The 26,350-nt window shown below is 38.1% G+C and overlaps 1 protein-coding gene across 1 annotated transcript in view; it reads left to right on the forward strand.

Annotated features, from left to right (window-relative positions):
• The first annotated feature begins 887 nt into the window (after positions 1-887).
• The window catches only part of LOC136027256 (protein YIF1A-like), a 47,856-nt gene continuing 22,393 nt past the window's right edge, over positions 888-26,350 (forward strand). The window contains exons 1-3 of the mRNA XM_065704329.1: positions 888-1,122; positions 15,124-15,314; positions 20,690-20,818. Coding sequence (XP_065560401.1) covers positions 960-1,122; positions 15,124-15,314; positions 20,690-20,818 — 483 coding nt within the window. The 5' untranslated portion in view covers positions 888-959. The remainder of the gene's footprint in view (positions 1,123-15,123; positions 15,315-20,689; positions 20,819-26,350) is intronic.

Raw genomic sequence — 26,350 nt, forward strand, 5'->3', positions numbered from 1 at the left:
ATGGGCAATTAATGTAGGTTATAACCATTGCCCCGAGGGCCACGATGGGAGGGGTGTTACATACAGAAACATATTTACTAGAACTTTCATCCATACTTAACACTTTAAGGAAACTATAGGCTTGGAAGGGGGACGGTTGCCTTCCAATCACTTTCAACTGGTAAATGGGCACTAAAACTTCTAATTTCTCATCCAAAAAGCCTCCTCCCAATTTTTTATGACCATCATCTCCATAAAAACCTTATATGTCGCCAAGGTATAGCTTATAGCCCTTCCCCTGAGGGTTGTGGTGGGGGAGGCTTGTCATTTTCAAAGAATTATTTACTGGATCTTTCAAATACGCTGAACAAAATGGCTATTGGAAACATTTTATTTGGCTACATTTGGAATTAGCGTGGGAGGGGGGTTGGCTGCCTTCCAATCACTTCGGAGTATTAAGAAGGGTACTAGAACTGCAACTTCCAATCGAATGAGCCTATTTTTAAGTTTCTACGACAACTCTTTTTATAAAAAATCTTTGTCTGAAAAAAATAATACATTGTGACCACATCGCTCTTTACTTAGGCAGTGCGGCGCTGCCTACGATCGAAACCATAAGTTTTTTGAAGGCACGAATCAAAGATCTTATCAGAGAAGAAGAAAAGATTTTTCTTTGTTTTTCTTATCTGCTAAATATATATATTGTTTAATATATGGCGTAACACATGGATTTTTAATGTTTAAGGGATTAATTTTAATCGCTGGGTTCCAAGAACTCTGTCCAAAGAAATCAATGAACAGGCTTGCACTTTTTGCGTGGCAGAAGCCCGGCTTGTCGCGCTCTTTTTGTAGAAAAGTACTTGCTTGGCTCTCTTTCTCCCACGTTGACGAAGTCGCAGCCGGCAAATCTGTCTTCAACATTTGGGGAAGAATCGTAAACACTTTCAAAATTTTGGGCAGAAGGATAGTAAAAAAGAAAAATGAATCGGGCTTCAAGAAAGCCTAAGAGAAATAGACCAGGTCCTGAAGATACTACGAGCTACATGTATCCACCAGAACAAATGTATTCTATGCCTCATCAGGGTTTTGGTCAAGAACAGTACCCGGGTTTTGAACCAATGATCCACCCTGAATACTCACAAGGTATTTTTTATTTTTGTCTGTTGCTTGTTCTCAAGGTTTTTCTAAAGGCTATTGGTGCTTGGGTCAAAACGAATTATTGTGGCCCCTTCCACTCAACAACAGTAAAAATAAGGCATGGAAGCACCATTTGTGGCATCCCCCCAGTTCTGGATCCCAATTTATAAGGTTTTAAAGATATGCAAATACATTTCCTAAATTTTGAAACAAAAACATGGATATGGCTCAGAATTCTACTCAAATAGGCTAACAGGAATTGCATTTTTCAGAACTAAATGCAACTGGTAACTGAAAATTATGGTAAAATGTTGTTTTGTCAAAGTTTCAATAGGTATAGACATGTCATGTAGGCAAATTTCAGGGCCCTCTAGAGGGAGAAGGAGTGGAGGTGGGTACCTCAAAATACCTTCCTGGGACATAGCCTACTTTAGCCTTTAGACCCATCCCTGAAAGTTTCATTTTCCTAACCTAACCCCTTTCCAAGATAGCCAAAAGTCAATCAACTAGAATTTTACCAAATTTTCAGCAAAATTCTGAAAAATGAACATGAATTCATCTGTTTTTTCTGTTTTTAAGTAATCTAAATTCATAGTTAGACACCATCAATGCCACCTATCAAAACATATTAATGGGCAAGTAGGCTATGATAATTTAGGGCAACTAGGGTTGGGTTAGATTAGTTAGATGCCACTTGGGTGTTTATTTGTAAAGGATTTTTTAAACTTATAGAATAGTTCAACCTGCTTAAGTGACAGAAAATTGCTTAGCCATTTGGGATCCAAATTTTTAAAGTTGCCACACATTATGATACCAGCATTAGGATACAAGGATTATACATTGCCAGTGCAATGCTGAAAGTAAGCCATAAGGGCCACATTCTAGATAGTCAACAAGGTATATTTCCAGTAATGTCACTTCCTTAGGTAACTTCTTAGGCCTGCATCACAACCATAAAACTTCAAAACCTTGTTTATTTGGTGTATTTTTGTAATTGAGAACTCTTTTTATTAATGATCAGTAAACATATCACAGTTCATATTATTGACTTGGCAATAAAGTGAACATACCACTTGATGCCTTCTTTTATGCTCTTTATGAATATAATAATTGCTTGTATTGCAAATTCAAATTTAAGCACTTTTTGAACTAACCTAACTATAAATAATTTTGACAATGAGACAATATTTTTTTGAAAACAACTAAGAAAACATAGTATTATTTTCTCAAAAACCACTGATAACTCATACTTTAATTGAGAATTTGTCATTTTTAAGAGCTCAAAAAGTGCTTAAATCTAAATTTGTGATAGAAGTGATTATTATATTTGTAAAGAGCATAAAAAAGGTATCAAATGGTATGTTCACTTTATTGGTATGTCAATAATATGAATTGTGATACATTTACCTTGGTGATCAACAAATAATACCAACACCACCACTATATCCAAATGCCATAAGGCATCATTCTTTGTTTAGAGTAAGTATTACATCCATCAAATACAACTAGGCTAACTCCTCAGTCATGGATCCCAATTCACGAGTACGAGCAATGCCAACAAGTTCATTTACCTCTATATGTTATATATATATATATATATATATATATATATATATATATATATATATATATATATGTATATATATATATATTTGCATTTGTTTGCATAATTCTTCTGTATATATATATATATATATATATATATATATATATATATATATATATATATATATATATATATATATATATATATATATATATATATATATATATATATATATATATATATATATATATATGTATATATATTTGCATTAGTTTGCATAATTCTTCTGTAACTAACATTTTATCACCAGATGACTCAGTTTCAAATACCCTTATCTAAGAGATTATTTTAGTTGCTATTCTCATAATTTGAGTTGGCTAGATGAGATGCCAATTAAATTAATTATTAAATGTGTTAATCTTTTATCTACTCCTTTAACAACAGTTTTTAACCAATATTTTATTGATGGCATTTTTCCAAGTTAAAAAAAAAGAAAAAAAAAGATGCATGTTACTCCAATTCCCAAGTGTTGTTTATTTGAGAACCTAAAAGATAAGATACATTCCCAACAATTTAGATTTAAACCTAGATAAGTACTGTTCATTATTGAATTACAATGTTGGACACCATTCTTAAACATTTAGAAAAAGATGGGGTGTATGTTATTATGTTATTTTCTGGCATAGTTGAGGCTTTTGACAGCCTTGAACATAATGCAGAAGTGGAAGAAGCTAAGGTTATTGGTTCCCATCCATCTGTTATATGTATGCTTGATAGTTTTCTTGTTAAGAGATCTCAGCATGTCCAACTCCCTGATTGTGAAGCCATCTGGATTTTTGGATATTTTTTTGTGGTTTGCCACAAGGGACTAAATTAGGGACACTTTAATTTATTATTGTTCACAACCATATTTTAACAACAATGACATGACAAGAATTCTAGTGATTTAAAAGCAGAATTAAGACAGGTAAAGCTGAAAGTGAGACTAAAAGCTCTTCTATGACTTTTTCCTTCTTAAAGGTTGACTGCTGCTCTTCATATAATTCCCTACTGCCAACAAAGAAAATAGTTGAAATACTTGGAATACTTTTTGGACATAGATTTAATATAGAACTTGCATGTTGACTATCTGACTAAAAACGGTTGCTCATTTTTACATTCTTTTTCTGACCTTAAGAGATTTGGTATCCCAACTGAAGTCTTAATATCAGTATAATGAAATTATGTCAGACCTTCTCATGAATATGCCTGCCTAGCTTGGCATCCAGGCCTAACAAAAGATCAATCAGATAGACTTGAGATTGTACAAAAAGGAGCTGTAAAAATTATATTTTAACACAACTACTCAATATATTATTAGACACTGAAACATCTAAACTTGAAATCATTGGATGGTCATAGACATAAGTTGACATATCAATTTGGACTAAATTGTTTGACTCCAACTCATCATGGTTTATTACCTGACCCTGAGAGTGAGACACTAGACTCCAACAGATAAAAACAATTCTCTACAATCTATGTATAAAGATTCTGTTTATGACTCATTTTAGTCTCTTGACCTTTAACCTTTCTTAGTCCTTATTTTGTTTTGTCTTTTTTTAGACATTGACTTGCTCATGTTAGCTACAGCTATCTTAGTGAATAAATATATTGTAAACTATTCAATAATTGGTAGAAGAAATCCTTCTCTTGTTCACTCTATTTGCTGATAGGGGCACACACCACAATGACAGTCACTTACACTTGCACATTTACAGATCTTGCTTGCACAATGAATTCACTGACAGTTTCCTAGTTTGAAAGGGATTTCCAAGCTCTCTTACTTATAAATAGAATATAATAGAATATATTTATTCACTACAATAGCAGGAGCTAGCATTAGCATGTCATGACAAAAATAATTTATACCTTCAAAAACACTCACAGAAAAATTTAAACACATTATATTAATCAAACATTAAATATTAGTCATGTCAATATTATTAAAAGGATGGGTAAAATGTGGGACAAATGATTTGAAATATCTGTCAGTTGCTCAGTGGGCTGAGCAAGTCAGTAACTGTGGACAATTCTTTTTTATTTGTCAGAGTCTACTAACCAGAATGAGGCAGACTCTGTCTGCTGACCACGTGCCTCTGGATATGGGGTTTCTCCCCTAACTAAACACTCTGACCAGGACGGCCGTAACCTCATATGGTGGGTGGAGCCCACCCCGGGGATCTTGGTACCTAGGTTTAACCTAATTCTAATCAGATTCCAGGCCTAGGGTCGGTTGGGCTAGCAACCCTCCACCTGAAATTTAAGTGCTACAAAAAGTGACAATATAGCCTTGGACCCGGATTCCCTTTTAAGATCTTGACCATTGCATGTCAATGGACATGCTGATGACATCAGAAAGACTGACAGACTAAACCTTATGGACCAAAAGGGGCTGCAAATAGCCACCTGGAATGTCTTGACTCTGAATGCACCTGCATCAAAGAATCTACTCTCTGAAGAACTTTGCAAGAACAAAGTGTCAATTGCAGGTCTTACAGAAACACGTCTTACCGGAAGCAGAGAAGAGCAAATAGGTAACAGTGACTCATTGCTCTGGTTTGGAGGAAGCTCAAGAAGGAATGGTGTTGGCCTTGCACTAAATAGCCTTACAAGAAAGGCCTTACTTTTACACAAAGCTGCATCTGACAGATTAATGAAGGCCCACTTTTGACACAAGCATGGCAAGATGACTGTCATCATATGCTATGCCCCGACCAATGATTTTGATGATGCAATTAAGGAGGATTTCTACTCTTCTTTGTCCAGATGCCTTGCAACAGTACCCCCCCCCCCCCCCCCATGTTATAACTGCTATCCTTGGCGACTTTAATGCGACAGTGCACAATGATATGGGTGTATGGCATGGCACAGTTGGTCCTGTATCCCCCAACCCACTTAACGACAATGGGCTCTGCTTACTTGAACTGTGCCAATCTCATGACCTTTACATTGCAAACACCTACTTCCAACGCAAAACTATTCATCAGTACATGTGGTATAGTAGTGATGGTTGTACAAAGAAGATGATTGACTACGTCATTATTTCCAAACACTGGAGATCATTGGTGAAGAACTGCAGAACTTACATCAGCAGAGCTTGGAAACGCAGACCATAGGCTTATGTGCGCTGATCTTTGGCTTCGCCTCCATGCACAACAATTAGAAATTAAAGCCGTTGCTGCGGATATTGGGAAACTAAAGGAACCAGATACTCACCAGAAGTACAGTATCAAGATACCAAATCACTTCAAGGCCCTTGCCTCACTTAATAGCAGCAAAGATCTCTGGAAGCATTTTAAATTGCAGACAAGCGAAGCAGCACAACTAGTGCTCAGCAAGAGGAGTTATCCAAAGAAATCATGGCTAACTAATGAAACACTGCAAGTCATAGATCAAAGGCGGAAGGCAAGACTTCTTGGGGACATGACCACATATCAAAGGCTCAATGGAGTGCAGAACAGACTCATTCACCTGGATAGAACCCATTTTGTTGCAAGGAAAGCCAATGAAATTGAGCTAGCTGCAAAAAAGAAAGACATGGGCAGCCTATTCAAGCATATCCAAGATCTCACTGAAAATAAAACTCCCACCTTGAGTCCTGTCCTGTCCAGGGATGGTGCACTTCTTTCTGACAAAGGTTCTTGTCTTGAGTGGTGGAAGGACCACTTCTGTTTGCTCCTCAACAATACTGGTCCGGCTGCTCCTCCTAATGATAATCCCAGCCAACCTTGCAGTCAAAGACCTGGAACTGATGTTCCTCCAGATGAAACTTTCAGCCCCTCAGAAATTGGGCATGAGCTGCTAAAATATGGAGGTCTTGCAATGCTCCTGTTTCTACACGCCCTGTTCTCTACAATCTGGCAAACAGAGATAATTCCCGAGGATTTGCGGAAGGGTGTCATCATCCCCTTACGGAAGAGAAAAGGCTCAAGAAGCGACTGCTCCAACTACCGGGGAATAACCCTACTGTCAGTCCCTGGCAAACTGTTTACAATGGTCCTGCTGGATTGATGCTGGAGCATCATTTGAAAAATCTGGTGACCAGAGCAAGCTGGTTTTATGTCGGATCATTCAACCATCGAGCAGATTTTCACGATTTGACAAATAGTAGAGAAGACCACAGAGTTCCAACAGAAAGTATTTATTGCCTTTGTTGACTTGCGTGCTCCATTTGACTCAGTCGATCAAAAAGCTCTTTGGCGGATTCTAGAGTTGATTGGCCTACCCGAGAAATATTGCAGACTTCTCAAGGCGCTGCACCATGGGACGGAGAGCTGTGTACAAGTAAATGGTCGGCGCAGCCCGTTCTTTCAAATCACAACAGGGGTGCGCCAAGGATGTGCAGTGGCCCCAGAGCTCTTCAGTGTCATCATAGATTACGTTATGAGAAAAACCACTTCACGTCTCAGCTTTGGGCTCAAATTTGGAGATCATACCATCACAGATGTTGATTTTGCCAATGACTTGGCCATTCTGGCAGACTCCATGGAGCAGCTGCTGGAAGCGCTCCGAATTCTGCAAGAAGAGGCTGCCAAAGTAGGACTGCATATAAACTGGAATAAAACTAAAATTATGGCCATAGACCCGTCTTCTCCTGCTGTTAACTCTCCAGTTAACCTGGACAGCACCACTAGCATTGAGGTTGTTAAAGACTTCACCTACCTGGGCTCCGTAATTTCTTCAAATGGCTCACTTCTCCCCAAGCTGCTGGCGAGATTATCTAAAGCGTCTTCTGTCATGGGTAGATTGAATCGTCACCTCTGGCGAAAACCAAATGTCAGTTGCAAAACGAAACTGCGGATCTTCAATGCTCTAGTCGGCTCTGTGGTGCTTTACAGAGATGAGACATGGCAAGCATAAGCTGCAACCCTCAAGAAAATAGACGTATTTCATGCAAAGAGCCTGAGGAGGATTGAGGGCCTATGATGGTCCGACATCGTCAGCAATCAAAAGCTTCTGCAGCTCACAGAGCAGTCTTGGTTTTCGACTCAAGCAGCCGAGCGAACCTTACGATGGTTCGGGCATCTGCTTCAAATGCCACCACATCTACCCGCAAAGATGATTATATGACTTTGACCCTATCAAAGTTGGTTGGACGCGACCTCGTGGTCAACTGAAGAAACGTTGGTCCAACAGCCTGTCCGAGTGACGATGGCAAACATCAGACAGGGCAAAGAGCAAATACTCGCCATGGACCAAAGTGGGTGGAGGAGGCTGACGTCACTCTCGACGCCAAGCAGTACCCAGCAGGAGACTTAAGTCAAGTCTAGTAACTGGTCCTTCAGTTAGACAATGGTGCTGCTCTAGCAGTTGCCAGCCTTGCATTTCCAGAAAACAATATATGGTAGCTTTCACAAATTGGAGCCCAATTTCTTGTTTTTGATAGTGCTGCTCTGTCAATATGGTAGTCCTCGAGTGTCTTCATGACACTGTTTATTTGGCCAGGCTTTGTGTCATGGTTTAACATTCATCTATTCCAAAATCCAATTTGGAAAGATTCTTTTATAGTTAAAAAATGGTCTGGAGACATGTAGTATTTGGTATCAGTAAGTTAGTTAGATATCCAAGGCCATCCAATGCTGTTTTCATAATAATTTGTTTTCCATGGTTACAGGCTATTATCCTGTTGACCAACCTTCACCATTTTTCAGACTTGCAATCATCAGGTGTGGCCTGGGAAAGCCAATGGAAACTCTGGTAATCTCCCAGGGATGCATCAAGTGGATTTGTGGGTTATGTTGCTTATGGTATTATCAGAACTTCATTTTTTTGTTTTTGTTTTCATTAATAGTAAGTTGACGAGATGACAAAACTTAAACACTAATGTCAGAAATATAAGCCCAAATGGACTACAGTATGCAACATTTAGCAGAAAACAAGGGATTTCAGCTCACTGTCGACCAGTGAACTGTGAAATAATTTCAATTTTCTTTTTTATATAACTTTTAAATAAAAATTAAATCAAGTGTTAATCATAGAATAATTTTTTTTCGTAAAAAAAAATACCTTATTTCATATCCAAAAGCAGGGCATGGAGCCATGTCTGAGTTTGCTCTAAATCTAAAGGTGATATTTTCTTGTACATTGCCAAAGCACACACACACACAAAATTTTCGTATCAAAGGTAAAGTATTTGAAAAACAATAGTATTTCTGAAAACAATATATGGTAGCTTTCACAAATTGGAGCCCAATTTCTTGTTTTTGATAGTGCTGCTCTATCAATATGGTAGTCCTCAAGTGTCTTCATGACACTGTTTATTTGGCCAGGCTTTGTGTCATGGTTTAACATTCATCTATTCCAAAATCCAATTTGGAAAGATTCTTTTTGTAGTTAAAAATATGGTCTGGAGACATGTAGTATTTGGTATTAGTAAGTTAGTTAGATATCCAATGCCATTCAATGCTGTTTTCATAATTATTTGTTTTTCATGGTTAGAGGCTATTGTCCTGTTGACCAACCTTCACCATTTTTCAGACTTGCAATCATCAGCTGTGGCCTGGGAAAGCCAATGGAAACTCTGGTAACCTCCCAGGGATGCATCAAGTGGGTTTGTGGGTTATGTTGCTTATGGTATTATCAGAACTTAATTTTTTAGTTATTGTTTTCATTAATAAGGGTCATTTTATTTACAGTTTGTTACTACAAGCTGCTCAATCCAATGTCCTCTTAATTGTGAAGGGGGCTACTACTTCCTATTTCAACCCCAGTTTTTATGTTTAAGTTTAGTGTTCATAAAATAATGTTTTGAGAATGACAATTACTTTTTGTAAAATGGACCCCTCTGAATGTGCATTAGCAGGGTAGACCTGAAACATAAAATTTTTTTATAGCTTCATCATTTCAGTGGTTTTCAAGAACAGTTTTAAAACTTTTTTTTAGTGATTTTTAGTGATATATGGGGTGCAATGCTGCATAGAAAACAAGAAGACCTTAAGTAATGTATATAGGAAAATGAAAAATATTCCCATTTAAATCTTGGAGAAAACAATGATCTTGTTAACATTTAAATGCCTTACCTCCCAAGATTTTTTTTTGGCAGTGCTCATAATCCTCCTCCCCCCTGTATCCATCCACCTTTGTGTTGGTAGGTATGTAAATGTAATCTTTTATGTAGCATATAAAAAGATCTGTAATAAAAGAGGTACTATCATCCCTTACCACCAATATTACAGATGCATTTCAAAATCATTCTTATGAATCAAGGGGGATTAGAGATTTGTTTCTACCCTCCTCCATTCTAAAGGTGATACCTTTGGTTTGGTGGCATTAAACTCACTTCTTATGATTGGTTGAATGAATTTAGATGGCCTACTGGAAGTGATTTTAAGTAAACTATTTTCTGGGTTGTTTTACCCTCAGCAAGCTGACTCAGTACCCAGTAAGCTCAACTTACTCATCAGTAAGCTGAGCCTTATTCTTTGTTCTGTGGCATATTCAAACATTTACACTTCCATTTGCATTAACTGTTGCTGTCCTGTGGTGGCGCAGTGGATTTGACCTTAGCTTGGTAATACGGGACCCAGAGATCAAATCACGCTGCAGGAATGCACTGCAGGGCCGACGCAGAGACCTTAGTAGTCAAGAAGCGTCGTTAATTCTTAAATAAAAAAAATAATCAACTGTTGCTCCTTTTTAGCTTATCTTGCAAGTTGTTAAGTCTTGCTTTGTCTTCAATCCCTTTGTGTGGTTTTCTGTTTAGAGAGTCTTGGGTTTTGCTTTGTTTCAATTTGGACTTTCATGTCCTGATATAGGTCTATTGAACAATAAAAGTATACAGCCTGTGGTGTCAAGAGGAGAGGGGACAGGAGACTATGTGCCCACTTCAATTTAGAGTTCAATTTAGAGTTCAAGGTGAATACATCTATCTCAAAACCGGATATTTATGAACGAAATCAAACGAGTAAGCTTTCTCAGTGATCTTATGGATATTAAATTTTAATCCCAGTGAAGCTAGTAGGATTTTGAAAAAATTGGCAAAAGATTGGTTTTAATTAAAACTTGTCTGACTGGTTTACTCCAATTCCATTGCTGGATAAAAAGATAAAAAAGGAATTAATTAGAACTTTGATTGATCAATATTTCTGATGGAAAAAGAGAGAAAAGAGTAAATAAAGAGAGAGAGTTGTTAACTTTTGTAACGGTAGAAGCCCCGTATTACGCAATAATAAGCGAGCAGAAGAGGGGAGTTTTCTTGTCGCAAGGGCCGTTGTACCTGCCGGGAGTGGTTTCTTCCTTAAATTCCGGGGATCGGGTAGCAAGAAACTACGCTTCCCTCGCTTATTATTGACATTGCGAAGATGGGTGATAACCTAGTGCAGAGTGCAGTGCTGGATTCTCAAGAGCTATGATAGCAGGTGTAAAAACAAATGTTTTTACTAGGCGAGGACTCGAGTTTTTCAGCCGTGAAGCGATTTTAGAAGCAAAAGAGATTATCTATCGCAAGTCGGAATTAGGGGATCGTGTAATAAAACACGTAAAGGACGAGGATAACTTGATGTACATTGCGAAGATGTTCGCTCGCTGTGCCAAAGAAAAGAGACAGCTTCCTGAGTTCGTTATTTTTGAGCCCCAAGAAGTTCCGGCCTGCAATGAAGAGATCGCTGCTTGTGCAGTGTCCACTGTCAACGAGATGAATCGAAAGTTCAATGGCCTTCTTGACTGTTTGAACCAAAAACCATTGCCATGGCCTGAAGGCAACCCTGTTGCTGCTCAAACTAATAAGTCTACTCCTTCTCCTCCGTCTTACTCAGTAGTCTTGAAAAAGCCTCCTCCTACCGTTGCTACCACAGAAGAAAGGAAAAACTTCCTGTCGAATATTTGTGGTGATGCTTTGAATGATGACGATTTTGAACTGCGCTGAGGGAAGTACGAATGGCGCCTCGTAACTAAGAACAAATCTAAAGCAGCAGTACTAGCAACATCTATTAACAAAAAATCGCCTGAAACACTGGCAAGCGTTAAAACTCCCACTTTCATCAGTATGATCAAGTTTGTCCCAGCTCATATTAATGGTGACGCGCTTAAGAGAATTATACCGAATTGTGAAAAAGCTGATCAATGTGGCAAAACCAGATCCTTCAAATTATACTTCTCATCCCGCCAGTATCTGAACCACGCCATGAAAAACCCTCCTAAAATTGACTTGGAGCGGTACCTCATCAAGGAATTTATCTTTCTCCCATAGCGCTGTTTTAACTGCCAGAATTTTGGTCATTTTTCTGCTAATTGCTCTAGCCAGCAAATTTGCTCTCGATGCGGAGAAGGAGGTCATGGCTCTAGCACCAACCAGTTCTGTGGAAACCCTATAGAATGCGCCCTCTGCAAATCAAAACGCCACGCTTGCCATTCCTTCAAGTGCCCCACAATAATAAAAATCGTCAGTGAGCTGAAGCGGCCCAATGTCTAATAGCCCAGCCCGTGTCAAAATTGCGTCATGGAACATGAACGGAGGAGTCCCCAACAAACTCGCCATAATTCAAAAATATTCTGCAGACTGTGACATTATGTTTATACAAGAACATATGCTCTCTCCTCACAATATTTCTCTCCTAAAGTTCTCGCAAGAACTTACTTTTTACTTCGAGCCGGCAAAAGTTAGGTCTTTTTGACGCCCCTCCGGTGGCTTGGCAATTTTTTGCCACCCGTATATTGAAAGTAAGGTGTTGTTTACGCATGATCACTTCTTGGCTATATCTTCCGGCAGTATCGCATTCTTCAACGTGTATGTTCCTACAAATTACCATGATGACAAATCGGAGCGAAAGTTTATGAACGCATTTCGTGAACTAGCGAAGTGCCTGAAGTCCGTGACCCAGAAAGATTTGCATTGCGTAGTCATGGGGGACTTTAACTGCAACCTTCTTGACAGCAAGTGTGCCCGTAGTCAGCTTCTAAACGGCATCTTTGATGACAAACTTATCATCCTCCCAAAAGACAGTGATAACTCCTTCGTTCATAATTCTGGGTCCGTTTCAAACATTGACTATACGGCCTGCTCTAAGAATATTAACGGAAGTGTAACTGTTCTAAAAGACGCTGTCTTCGCTGATCACTTACCCCTGCTAGCATCTCTAAGCATTAAACCAGCTCTGCGTCAACCCAAGAATGACAAGTGGAAAGTAGTAAGTGAATGGGATAAAATTAATACAACTTTGTATCATCAGGTGCTGAACTCACTTCTTGTAAAGATACGAATCCCCTTCCATTTACTCCAAGTGAATTCGAATTTTGATCCCGCGGATGCAAGAGTACTCATCAATATATTTTGTGCCGAGATTACTCACTCGCTTCTCGTAGCTGAAAAAAAGCAGTTCCTACCAGAAAGGTTAAAATGAAAACTGAAATTCACAAATTCTCGCAAAATCCGGCCCTAGTTAAGTGTTGCAACGATGCTAAGTTTTAGTTTAGAATCTGGCAAGATTGTGATAGGTCCAAATCCGGTCCTGTTAACCGGTCCCTGTTAACCGGTCCCTGTTAACTTTATGGACTAAACGAAAATTTGACAAGCAACTGAAAGCTCATCGTACCAAATTAAAAGAAGAGTACTCCTCTAGAATCGTAAGTGACCCAAAACTAATCTGGAAAGCCCGGTTGAGCGAACCGGTCACCGGAAAACCCCATGATTCGATTTGCGAAAAAGATTGGGAATCGTACTTTTCCAACGAAATCAGTGCCCCCGACCCAAATATGTCTAATCCCTTCGAAAACCGGCTAGCATCGGTATTATCCAGCCACTGTGTCCCTGATTTTGTCGTTACTTACGGAAGCGTACATGAAGCTATTTTAAAGCTGAAGAAGAAACACTCCCGTGGTGTAGACGAACTGTGCGCGCTAAATCTGCTACACGGTACTACTATGCTTATTGAATATCTGACGCTGCTATTCCAGATTATTTTCACCACTAGTATAGTGCCTGCTCTTTTTGTGTCGGTTTGCTCTCGTCCATCCTTAAAAAAGGGAAACCAACAGACCAATGCTCTTTGTACAGGCCAATCACTGTTGCTCCAGTGCTCTGTAAAGTTCTAGAGATCTTAGTCTCAAAAGAAATTCAATATTCGTGCCGAATGTCTGACCACCAGTTCGGTTTCCGACCGGGTCTGGGTTGTGCTCACGCTCTCTTTAGTCTTGCCGCTATTCTAGCAGATTCTCACGAATCTGGTGACCCTATAGTGATTTGTGCTTCTGATGTGAGTAGAGCGTTTGATTTGTCGATTCACACTCAGGCCCTTTTAGCCGCTTACCAGCAAGGTGTAAACCTCCGTGTCACTAGCGTACTGTACGATATGTATTGCCGTTTAAAAGCGCGTATAAAAATAGGTAACCGCATCACATCAGTGGTTGTTCCAGTAAAGAAAGGTGTCCGCCAGGGTTCGGATGATCTATTAAATCTAAGTCGGTCTATTAGTGGTCTGCAATCGAATTTCTCGATCCTGCGTGATGAATACCGAAAAATCGGCCTGGCTTTCAATACTTCTAAATCTGTAGTTCTTTTTTTCAACGATAGTCCTTCTCAGCCTGAACACCTCCTACTGGGTAGCGAGTCAATTACCGTTTCATCTCACGTCGTGTATCTGGGTTTACCCATAGGCTGTAACCTTAATGAAACTCGTCTACTGCTCGTCAAACACGTCGAGAAAAAACTCCGCACCGCGTATGGGTCTATCGTCGCCAGCAGACTCCTCTTATGCCGAAAGTATCTCGCGAATATGTATAACGCTGTCGCACTGCCGCATATTCTATATATCGCGCCATTTTGGAATTTATTAACTGACACCCAAAAACGCAAGCTCCGGTCCCTTTATTTTAGGTTCGCGAAGTTCCTGCTGCGATGCCCCTTGTGGACGAGAAATACTTATATGATTGATAAACACAGGATTGCAGACCCCAGTATCACAGTAAACCGGTTGATTTCTAATATCCAGGCAAAATGGAACCACCCCTGGTTTAAACATTTCTACAGTTCTTGATTATGTATTTTTCCATGTTGTGTTTTAAATTTCTCTCCTTTTTTTTTTTTTTTTTTTTTTTTTTTTTTTTTTTTGTTTCACTGTACTCCGTTTTGTTCCATTTGAAAAATACGGGTAATAAATATTTCAATTACTTACTTACTTACTTACTAGATTTTTTGCCCCTTCCCTAACATCAATAACTCTAGTCTTTTTTTCTGGCCTCCTTTCATCTTTTCTAAGGATTTTTTGACCACTGATGTCATAAATCAATGTCAAATTTAGAGCTCTGGTGGTTTGTATGTTTGTCCTGGACAGGGAAAAGCACTTCTACTAGCCATTTATGACAAGAACTAAAAAAACAAAAACTAAATATCCCTTCTATAGAAGTATCATATACCTATTATGCTATTTAGTTTAATTCAGGAGTTCCACATTTTTCTGTCTTTTATACCTCTTGCTTTACTTCAGGCGTTCCAGTACAACCAGCATCAATTGACCCCCATCAACCAACATTTGTACCACAAGTGCCTCAAAATCAATCAGCAGCATATTACCCTACAGCTCCTTCTGATGTTGCAAGCATCAATGTACCAAATCCACTGTTTCAGCCAGCTGCTGCATCAATGGCAATGCAATTTGGTGAAGTAATTGTGGGTCAGGTAACCATCTAAGTATTGCATATGTTTTAAGTTGTGCACTATGCTTTTCTAATAATTTGTTAATCATATTATGCTACACTCTTTTGCCAGATGAGCATTCTTTAGTTTAGTATACGTTTGGATAAATAAGGTGTTTACCACTGTGCCTTTCCAACATTTTTGTTCACCCAAGAGGACATGGAACTTCAATTTATAACATAAGTTATGCTTGGGTCTATGGTGATTTTAGCCTTAAACAGATACTTCTTCTTTGTATTTTAGTTTTGAGTTATGTTGGAGTTTTCAAACCTGTACACATATAACACAACAGTACTTTTAGTAATACCTTTCAGTACGTTTTTTATGCAGAAGGCACAACACCAAATAAATTTGCAAATGCAGAGGTATCTATTGCATCAAATGGCCAAATTATATGATGTCAATCAGATTCAACCCAATATAACCTCGAAGCTAAAAACTCCTAAACCCACCAAAATTGGTGAACATACAAAGCTAAATTTAATGTGTTTCAAAAAGACGATTATATAATTTGAAATTATTCATTTTAGATGAAATAACGTCATTTTGACAATTTTAAGTAGTTGGCTCAAACCTTGCTTTTTTTTTCTTTTTTTTTGTTCATTAGGGTTTAGATCTGGCAAACCAAAATTCAGTGGAAGCTAAAAAATGTAAATATAGACATTAAAGAACTTTTTAAAGCACACTTTCATCTCCAAATGCACTAAAAGGTAAACAAAAAAAATGTTCCTGCTGCTTAGTAAATTGAAAGTTTTCATGAAAAAAGAAGAAGCTTAGAGTGCCTATTAATTTTATGTCCGTTTAAAGACCTTCACAATACTGTACTCTTCAATGGTTCAATATTGGAAGCAATGGTTATGCTAGTGGTCAATTATGGCTCCAAAACATGGGTGTTTCCAAAAGTTGAAGAAGATATGTCAGATATTTTCCAGAGGAATTGTCAAAGGACAGTTTAGGTACTTGTTTGAGTTACCATATGTCAGGCAATTAGTTGTGCAAAAAAAGGTGGTTTCATCCACCTTTGATTTTCTGGTTTGATTTGGTTTGATGGTGGTTTGATTTTCTAAAACTGTAATGAAGGATAGGTTATGATGGCTGGGCTACCTACTGTAGATGAAGAACAATAGGTTTCCCAATACTGTGTTTTTATGTGTCTCCAGGGGCAAACAGATAATTCTTCTGGGCTTGGTCTGTTTTGACGGGTGTTTTCGGGCTGAAAAACCTCTTCCTAGCTAATTTATCTACTATGGGTTGTCTCCCCATAGTAGCATAATATTTGTAGGCATAAATATATAATGAGTTCGAGGTAATAGGCTTGGGACTGTCAGCGCAGGAATTCGGCTCTTGTTGATAGAAGAGCATCAGCAAGTACTGAAAACTGTTTTGTGACCTAGACGGGCCAAGGATTGCACAAAGCCTACATTCATACTGGAGGTCCCGGGGACTTCTTGCTGTCTGGTTCTAACACGGCTTAAGTGCTTTGGTGTAGACTTGAAAAGATATGTTGATCCCTGTTCTGCACTGGTATCCAGGATCATTGCTTTTCCTGAAGCTAAAATAATTTCAATGATTTAATAAACATGAAAATTGGAACCTGGAATGTCACAACGTTAAAAAATGACCATCATATCGACATTTTGACTGACGAGTTCAGGCGATTCGAACCGGACTTACTAGGAGTTTCAGAAACTCGTATCCTAGGGGTAGGAAGCATGAAATTAGGTAATGTAGAATTTGTTTACTCTGCCCGGAAGGATGGGGTACATAAACAGGGAGTAGGGCTCGTGATGAATAAGGAAGCTGCTAAGTCTTGTTTAGGCTGGGAAGGTATTAAAATTGAATACGAATTTCTCATTTTATGACTCAAAAGTACAGGGTATCAGTTATAGTAGTATATCCCTCTGTTGAACCGACTGATGGAGATACTAGTGTGAGTCACTAGTATCTCCACAGTTACTTACAGTTACAGGAGCAAATAGACAGGGTCATAGGTAGAAATATGGTGTTTTTACTAGGAGATTTTAACGCCCAGGTTGGTAGAAATAGGCATAGATGGTATCCTAGCCTAGGTAAATTTTGGTCTTGGAAAAGAAAACAGTAATGGCTACAGACTTTTACAATTTTATAGGTATAACAATCTAATTATAACCAGTACGGTATTTGGTCATAAAATGACCCGTCATTTGACATGGTATTCACGTATTGGTAAGACAGCAAACCTTATTGATTATGCCATAGTGGACCAAAGACTGGGAGGATCGATATAAGATACTAGGGTATATAGGAGTGCTGCTATTAATGTTAAAAGTTAAGATCACCATCTAGTAGTGACTAGGTTCAATTTAAAGCTGAAATTTCGAAAGAGTAACTACCTCCCGGGAAGTTTTGATGTTGGTAGACTCCAGGATCAAATTTGAGAGAAACTTTCTAGGAACAGTTGAATGCTAAACTTGAGAGTTTAAAATTTGACAGTGTGGAAGACGATTGGAATAATTTTAGAAAAACTATTTTTGAAGTTGCTAATGGTGTTCTAGGGAGAAAAATTAAGACTGCAGCTAGGAATATTAGTGAAAAAGCATTATGTTGAATAGAGAGGCAAAGGGGTATATGAAAACAAAAGGAATGTAAAGAAAATGGAGAAAGGATCAAAATATGAACTAAGGATATGTGAAGTGGAGGCCATCAATAAAATTGCCAAGGATCTGGAAGATGCAGCTAGACGCCATAATAGTAAAATATTGTACTGGTATGTTAATAATTGAGAGGGAGTAGTCAGTTCAGACTTGTTCCAGTTAGAGATAAGAGTGGGGCCAAAATTGGTGATAAGGAAAGAGTTAAAGGGAGATGGGTGGAACATTTTGGGAATTTGCTTAACCGAGATAGATTTGCAGGAAAAGATGTAGAGGAAAATGGAAAAGTTTGTGATACCTTGGATGTGAAGGAAATTCGTTTTGTGGAAAAGAATTAGCCATAGTACTAAAAGTATTAAAAAATAATTAGGCTCTAGGTGCTCATAGTGTTGTAAATGAGTTTCTTAAATATTGTGTCTCTGAGGCTAGAAATAAGTTTCTTAGGATCATGAATATGGTATTTGAAAAAGGGGAAGTACCTAACGATTTCAGGAAAATCTTAATTAAACCATTGTATAAGAAAGGTGATGAGAATGAATGTGGTAATTATCACGAAATTTGTTTTGTTTCTGTAGGTAGCAAATTACTTAGTAATATGATACTTTTTAGACTGAGAGATGCTGTAGACAAAGTTCTGAGAGAAGAACAACACGTTTTTAGAAAAGTTAGAGGATGTTTTGAGAAAATTTTCACTCTTAGGTTAATAATTGAGAAGTGTCCTCAGTTTTATAGATTATGAGAAAGCTTTCGATTATGTTGATAGAATAGCTTTAACAAAGGTCTTATCCTTGTATGGTATATCAGACAAATATGTTAAAGTGATTAGTGCTATTTACGAGAATAACACTGCTGCGGTTAAGGTAGGAAATGAAGTTAGCTGCTGGTTTTGTATTAAATCAGGAGTTAAGCAGGTTTGTGTCCAATCCCCATTTATATGGATCATTTTGATGGACTTTATCTTAAGGAGCACAGGCAAGGCAATGGGAGACCACTGAATCAAATGGAGAGGAAAAACTCTCCTGGTAGATTATGCTGATGATTTAAGCATCCTAGATGAAAGTGTGAGCAAAATGAATTAACTTTCAGAGGTTTTGTGAGTTCAAGGTGCTAAGAGAGGTTTGAAAATTAATGATAAGAAGAAGACCAGGTCACTAAGGCTAGAAATAAGTGAAGATGAAAATGTGACGTTGGGTAACGAAAAGATAGATCAGGTGGGCAGCTTCCCTTACCATGGTAGTATTATTAGTAAAGATGGTGGGAGCAGTGAAGATGTTAAAAGTAGAATAATCAAGGCTTACGGTGTTTTTCTCATAGTTTAAAAAAAGTTTGGAAGAGTAGGAAGATAATTCTGCAAGCCAAAATTAGAATATTTGACGGTACAGTGATGAGACTGGCTAAAGATGGCTCTGAAGCATGGACGCTCCAAAAACTGGATGAAGATTAACTAGATGTTTTCCAGAGAAATTGCCCAAGGATTGTTCTGTGTACCCGGCTGAAAGACCGTATTTCAAACAATAGGTTGTAAAAAAAAGTGTGGTTCAATCCCGCTTTCTAGCGCTATAATGAAAGAAAGGTTAAGATGGGTAGGGCACGTCCTGCAGATGAAGGATGACAGATTTCCGAAGATTGTCCTTTTCGGCCAACCGTCTAGGGCTAAACGGAAAGCAGGTCGTCCTCGACCAGGGTTGGGGGATGTCATAAAGAAAGATTTAAAGGAAATGGGAACTTCCTGGGCTGGTGTAAAGAGGGAGGCTTTGAATAGATTGGTATGGAGGAGGAGCGTGCGTAGCTGTGCTGGCCTCAGGTGGATTGGTATTGCGGTGAGTTGTTAGTAGTAGAGTAGTAGTATTTGCCAATACCCTTTATTTTAGTTGCCCTTATTGATCTAGTTTTACATGACAGTCCAGGTTTTAGTTCTGTCAATTGTTCAGGTGGTTGGACAAAAACCTCTTTTTCTTCCAACGAATTATCATTTATAAAACTTGTAAATTTTCGGTTTTTGGGTCTTGTCTTATTTGATAGTTCAGGTTGTTGATTCTCACCCGTTGTGAATTTAATTTGTTTGGGGTGTTCTCTTGGTCTTATCACGTTTGATAGTTCAGGTGGTTCCAGAGAATCACCGTTTTAATTCTCAAAGATATTTGATTATTCAAGCAAGTCCAATTTCTAAGAACAATTTCTACGCAAATTTTCGCTTTTTAGGCCTTCCTAATAACATTATACAGCTGGTTATGTTCACTGGGTTTTTTTTCACGTAGCTAGTTGCTTTTATCTAAGAAAAAAACAAATTAATTAAAAAATTTCCAGTTAGTTTTCATGTTTGAACTAGAACATTAAAACTATTGCTCAGGCACCATAAATATTTTGCAGTTTTCATAATAACTTTAGCGATTTTGAACCGACGTATGCTGCACATGATTTTTTTTTTTTTTTTGTCTTTTAGAATAAAAACATTTGTAGAAGTGTTTTTTTTTAACTTGGAAACTTTTTCAAGGACTAACCTCTTAGGCTCTTAGCGAATTTTCTCAAACTTCTGACCTATCTAGATGGTTTTTTTTTAGGCCAAAATATCCCAGAATACCAATTTTCCCAAAAACATATGCAGCCGTTTTCGAGAAAAAATAAATAAATACAAATATACATACACAATTATTGCTCACTTATAAAGATAGTATGTATTTGTATTATAGATTTGATATTAAGTTTAGATTTGAAATTTTCCTTTAGGGAAAGCAGGCGTTGGATCGAGAAATTGGAAGATATATATCAACTGAGAGTCTCAAGTATTATTTTGCTGTTGATACTGGCTATGTTATTAATAAGCTACGTATTTTGACACTTCCATATATACATACGGTAAGTATGATTATGCCTTCTCTTCTGGGATCAGGTTGATTAGTCTGACCTTTTTTATAAACACAAAATCTAATGAACTAAACATTTCGTCAATAAAGATTTAGGCTAGAGTTTATATTGTTTTTTTTTTTGTTTTTTTTACTGCTGTACTGTGTGTATACAAATAGGCTCTCTGTGTATCGCTCTACATGAATTTCTCAAATGGCAGACTCGATTGACCGCTAATAAATTGCAATAGAAATAGTTTTTGTACTATTTTCTCAGGAAAAAATCTAAAGAACACCCTAAAAGTTGAGGTTTAGCTGAAAGAAAGTTTGACTCTTTTAGTTTTTTTTCTCATTTTCTGTCTTTGTACATGCAAGTTTAAATTCCTTCAATAGAGAGATTTTGTTGTCCTTTTTGAAGAACTGGCTTAATCTTTCTCTTCCCAAGCATGTAAGCCATCGTAATCTTCACCGGCTTTTGATATTACTGTTGTGTGTTATAGTCAGATAAGTCCTTCTATTTTACCATTTTTCCTCAATTTCCAGATTTTAATTGTCAGATAATCATTAAAATTTCAGACGATTTTTATTCCTCATTTTGTTCATGAGCATTTTTTTTCTTTAGAATCTTGCTGTGAATCAGGACAGACCTTTGTACTTTATAAAGTCAGAGAAACAAAGAGTTTTTTTTGTTAATAAATTTAGGACAAAATAAAACCTTTATTTCCAACATATATTTATTCATCCAAACAATATACATTAAGTTCGAGGCTTAGTGTTGGAATGTTTTATGTGTGTTGTGCAAGTATTGTGCTTTAAAACCTCCAAGACCCTTGAGCCTTCGAGTGCCACTATACACCCACCATGGCATTGGAGAAATATTTTGAGTAAAACATTTCTTTTCAGAATACTTGTAAGGTTCAATAAATGCGTTTCGGGATGATATGACCATAGCGGCTCTGAGGACAATGGCTCAAAATTATGGAAATTGCCTATTTTTAAAGATGGATTTTAGTAGAAAACCTCGGAATGTTGCATCTTTTTTCATTTTATATGAATTTAGGATATGGGGATGTAGATACCCTTCCCTGGGTTTGCTGCCTTCGATTCACCAAAATGAATTAAGTCTTAAAGAGTTTTGTTTTTTTATCATTCGAGTGATTGGCTATGGAACTTGGTTACATACCATGACGTTTTTACGCAAAGGGCGTAAATCAATGGTTTTTGCTGTACTATCGGCTTTAAGCTTATAGAACATGAAACTAACAACCCATATCAAAAGAGACTCTTGCATATTGAAAATATTTGACAAGATCAGATCAAAATGAGTTACAAGACATTGAATTATATCGCTCAGCCCCAACCGAAAGGAATTACCAGACTTGGAATGTATTCTAGCATCCAAAATCAACTGGAGCATGTGGAGCTGGATCATTTGAAATCAGGCCAGATTAAATGGAGATACCAGAATTGGAAAATTGTCGGTCTCATTTGAAGTCCCTCTCTACCTCTCGTCTCCCATTCTGAGCTACGTAGTGATTCAGTGCAAAAAACGAGGTTAGTTCTGATTTACTGTAAGACGAGCTAAGTCCTGACTTGGTGATAAAATACGCTACATCCTGATTCAATCTAGCAATGAGCAAAATCCTGGCTTTTTGTAGAAACGAGCTAAGTCATGACCTGGTGCGGAAACAAGTCCAAGGAATGGCCCAGTGCAGAAGCGGCCCAATCTATTAACACATGAACTTGCATCATTTTTATACAATCCATTTTTATACAATACAATCCTAATAAGGGGGTTTAATAACAGAATTGCCTCTCACTCAATTGGACTATCTGTCTTGGCTTTTTCTACAATTAACCATGACTTGATACCCACAACTATTCGATTTTAGTTCAAAAAGTGCTTACTCCATGGGAAATGGAGCCAGGTCTTGACTGGCAAGTCCATGCTGCTGACTGACTTACTGAAATTACGAGGCAAGCTTTGACTGGTTGCAGAAACAAGCCAAGTCCAAACTGTCGCATTCCGATGACATGTTGGGAATCGGAGACTGGCTCTGAAAATAGCAAAAACTAACCTCACTCTGTGTTACCTGGGCTTCCCAGCCTGGAGGGGGGAAGAGGTTAAGTTTAAGAATATGAGTTTTTCTATTATTAAAAGCCTTGGCTTGCCTACCCAGTAATTTAGCCAAATGACGGAATTCCTGCTCTCTGATCAATTGAAAACTACATGGCTGAAAATTAACCCAGACCAACAGGGGATACCAGATATGATATATCTTTGATCAGCAGAGGCCAGATGAAGCTACCGGAATTCGAATATTTTTGGTTAGCTCAACCAAAAAGACTTATCCGACATGAAATATTTCCTATCAGCCTAGACCAAGGGAGAGTCACAAGACCTATAAATGTTTGAAAGGTAGCCTCTCTATTTTTGTGTTAGTTTCTTTTTATTTGAAACTTGACTTGATTTGAATTTAGTTTTTTGTTTTAGGCTTCATTATGTATATTTGTTACAGTATCTATTCTTTTAACGTCTTACATGACTACGGTGACGCCATGACATCAAGAAGAGGGTCACATTGTGTGCGGTTAGGAGACAAGCGACAATGATAATCATTATTTACAAGCCTGCCGCGTAGCCCGGCGGCAAAGCCGCCAGGCTCCCGATACTATATGTATAAAGTAAATTGTAAACATACGTACCTTTCTCAATAACATATAATGTATGTAAACAATAAACGAATTGCCTAACTTACAGCCATTGCCCTGAGGACTGTAGGGCGGTTGACATCCCCAAAGACATAATGACTAAACCTTTAAACAATGCTCAACAAAATAGCTCTCTTGAAATTTTGAGTGGATGTGTTTTTGGGAATGATAGGCTTGGGGGGGGGGAGGGGTAGGTTGCCTTCCATTCACTTTTTACTCTTAAAAAGAGTACTAAATCTTTCAACTTCCAATCAGATGAGCACCATCCAATCCGAAGTTTATCCAACCACCTATTCCATAAAAAACCTTACATGCCCCAGGGTATAAATTACAACCCTGGGCTCTGGATGGTTATGTCCATCCTGAAGGCATTGTTGTATGCTCTTTGGACTGCTGTAATCAAAATTGCTATATCACAAGATCAGGGGGGGGGCTAGTCACCCTCCATCGCTTTTGACTCTTACAAGGGAACTAGATCTTAAAAATTTTCAATCAAATGAGCATATTTTAAAGTTCACACAACCACTCCATCCATAAAAACCTTACATGTCCCCGCGGCATAACATACAACCCTTGCCCCCAAACTTTGGGTGGTCGTATCAACCCCAAACCAACAAGGTCGGGCCTTGTTATGTGGCCTTTGAACTGTTTTTCAACAAATGGCTATCTCAAAATTTCTATCGGATACATTTTAGGAAAATATGCTGGGGGGGGGGGCTAGTTGCCCTCTAATCACTTTGGCTTTTAAAAAGGGCTGTAGAACTTTGATTTTCAATCCAATGAGAACGCTCCGAAGTTTATACGACTGCCTTTTCCATAAAAAACTTTTATGCCGATTGGGCATAACTTACAACCCTTGCCCTGAAGGCTGTGGGGGGACTCATCTTCAAAAAGATAATCACTGGACCTTTCAACTACGATGAGCCAAATGTCCATCTCAAAATTTTGATTGGATGTATTTGGGGAAATGATGGCATGGGAGGGGGGGGCTGGTCGCCCTCCAATAACTTTTGACTTTTAAAAAGTGCACTAGACATTGGAATTTCCAATCGAATGAGCCCCTTCCAAAGTTTCTACGGCAACTGCTTCTACACGAAGTGCCCTGATATAAAAAGAAAGAAGAAAAAAAGCACATTGTGTCCACATGTCTTTCCCTAGGCAGCTCTATTGTGCTGCCTATGATTTTCAAATTCGCATTTCGAGGTACTATTAAGTGTCAGATTTGCTGGTAGTGTCTTACATTGCTCCATATTGAGGTTTTAAATTAGATCCACGTTGCATGGGCAACTTGAGGTGTTGCGGTAACGTGTGTTCGGCTTCGCCAATCAAAGTTTTGCAAGATCAAGACTTTGGTTTTGTTTCCTCGCTTCGATTAAACGCTGAAGTTGTTAATCTGTAAGGATTTAAAAATAAATACTAGGTACACAGCCTTTGAGCTAACAGCCAACTGTTGCTTAAAATTCCCCTATATGTCTCACAATTGGTATCGGCTATTTTTTGTTTCAGTGTGTACCTTACTACTGAAGTTATTAACCCCTTTAAACTTTCAAACTGATATATATCCTGAAGGAATTTTTTTTACCAAACAATGGATGACATATACTTTGATCAGCTCATCAAGAGCTATCGACTACCGTCAAAAAAAACTATCTGTCTCAGTTCAAAAGTTGACTTTTTTGCCGTAGGCCAAGTTTCTAACGTCATCACTTAGATTGGAGCAAAGGATAAACTCTATCTTCTTTAGCAATGAGAGAACTTTTAAAGTTTAAGTGGCACATCTGATACCATTTCTCTACCGCAATCCCAAGTGCAAAAAAACCGAATGATTAACTCAGCTGAAATCACGAACAGAAATGGGTAGAAACAAGATGGCAGCACTTTCGGACCCGTGGGAAAATGTCACTTTTGTTTCTGTAAATTTTTCTATTTATCATTCAAAGAAGATATATTGGCTGTGGGGCCGGGTAACTGCCGCATATATTTAACACTTGTTGATTTTAGTCCATCTTCAATTTGAAATCGGTGCCTGCCTGCTAGAACGGAAGCTTCCACTCGAAAGCAGAAACATGGTTTGATGAAACGAAAGCTTGATTGCATAACTTCAGATAGTTATCTCTGACATAGGCTATAAAACTCCACTTCGTTTCACACCCCATAGGCTCTGTCTCAAGGACAAGCAAAAACCACCCTTTTTGGCCCCAGGCAAGAGTTCTACGAAGCTTTCCAAAATGCAAAGTCATATTCATCAATCCGGCCTAAGGTCCACACTTTCCGTAAAAACCACGGAGGTTAGACCCTTACCACTTTCTAGGAATAAGCTAAAATCGGGGTGCTAGGAAAAAAACGACAAAACCAAAGTGTTGCACTTGCAACACAATGACTGTTGAATCTTCTTTCAAAGGTGGTAACAGATAAATTTTTAGGGAAAAAATATTTCCATGAGGATCATTCCAAGTCAAAGTGCAACATTTTCGAGTATTCTGTTTTGGGTGTGATAATTTCAAGATGAATGGACAGAGCTATGAATGAATGAATGAAACTTTAATTACCCAATAAACACACAATGGTGTCAAAATGGATCATACAAGGAAAAGGAAAAAAAGTAATTAAAAGGAAACAAAAGGCAGTATCAATAGGAAAAAACAATTATAAAAAGGCACTAAATAAACTATTTGAAGTATCCAAACTCTGTTTAAAACGCAATCTACGCTCCGCGACAACAACATACGGATCGACAACTCCATATATAGAAACTATACGCGGGCTATTGGCCTACAGAGGTACGCCCAGTAGGAACTTGGCGTACCGAAAGAAAATTGATCGACAAGCTCTT

Source organism: Artemia franciscana, chromosome 5 (genome assembly GCF_032884065.1).
Source record: "Artemia franciscana chromosome 5, ASM3288406v1, whole genome shotgun sequence".
In the NCBI taxonomy this organism is placed as follows: domain Eukaryota; kingdom Metazoa; phylum Arthropoda; class Branchiopoda; order Anostraca; family Artemiidae; genus Artemia; species Artemia franciscana.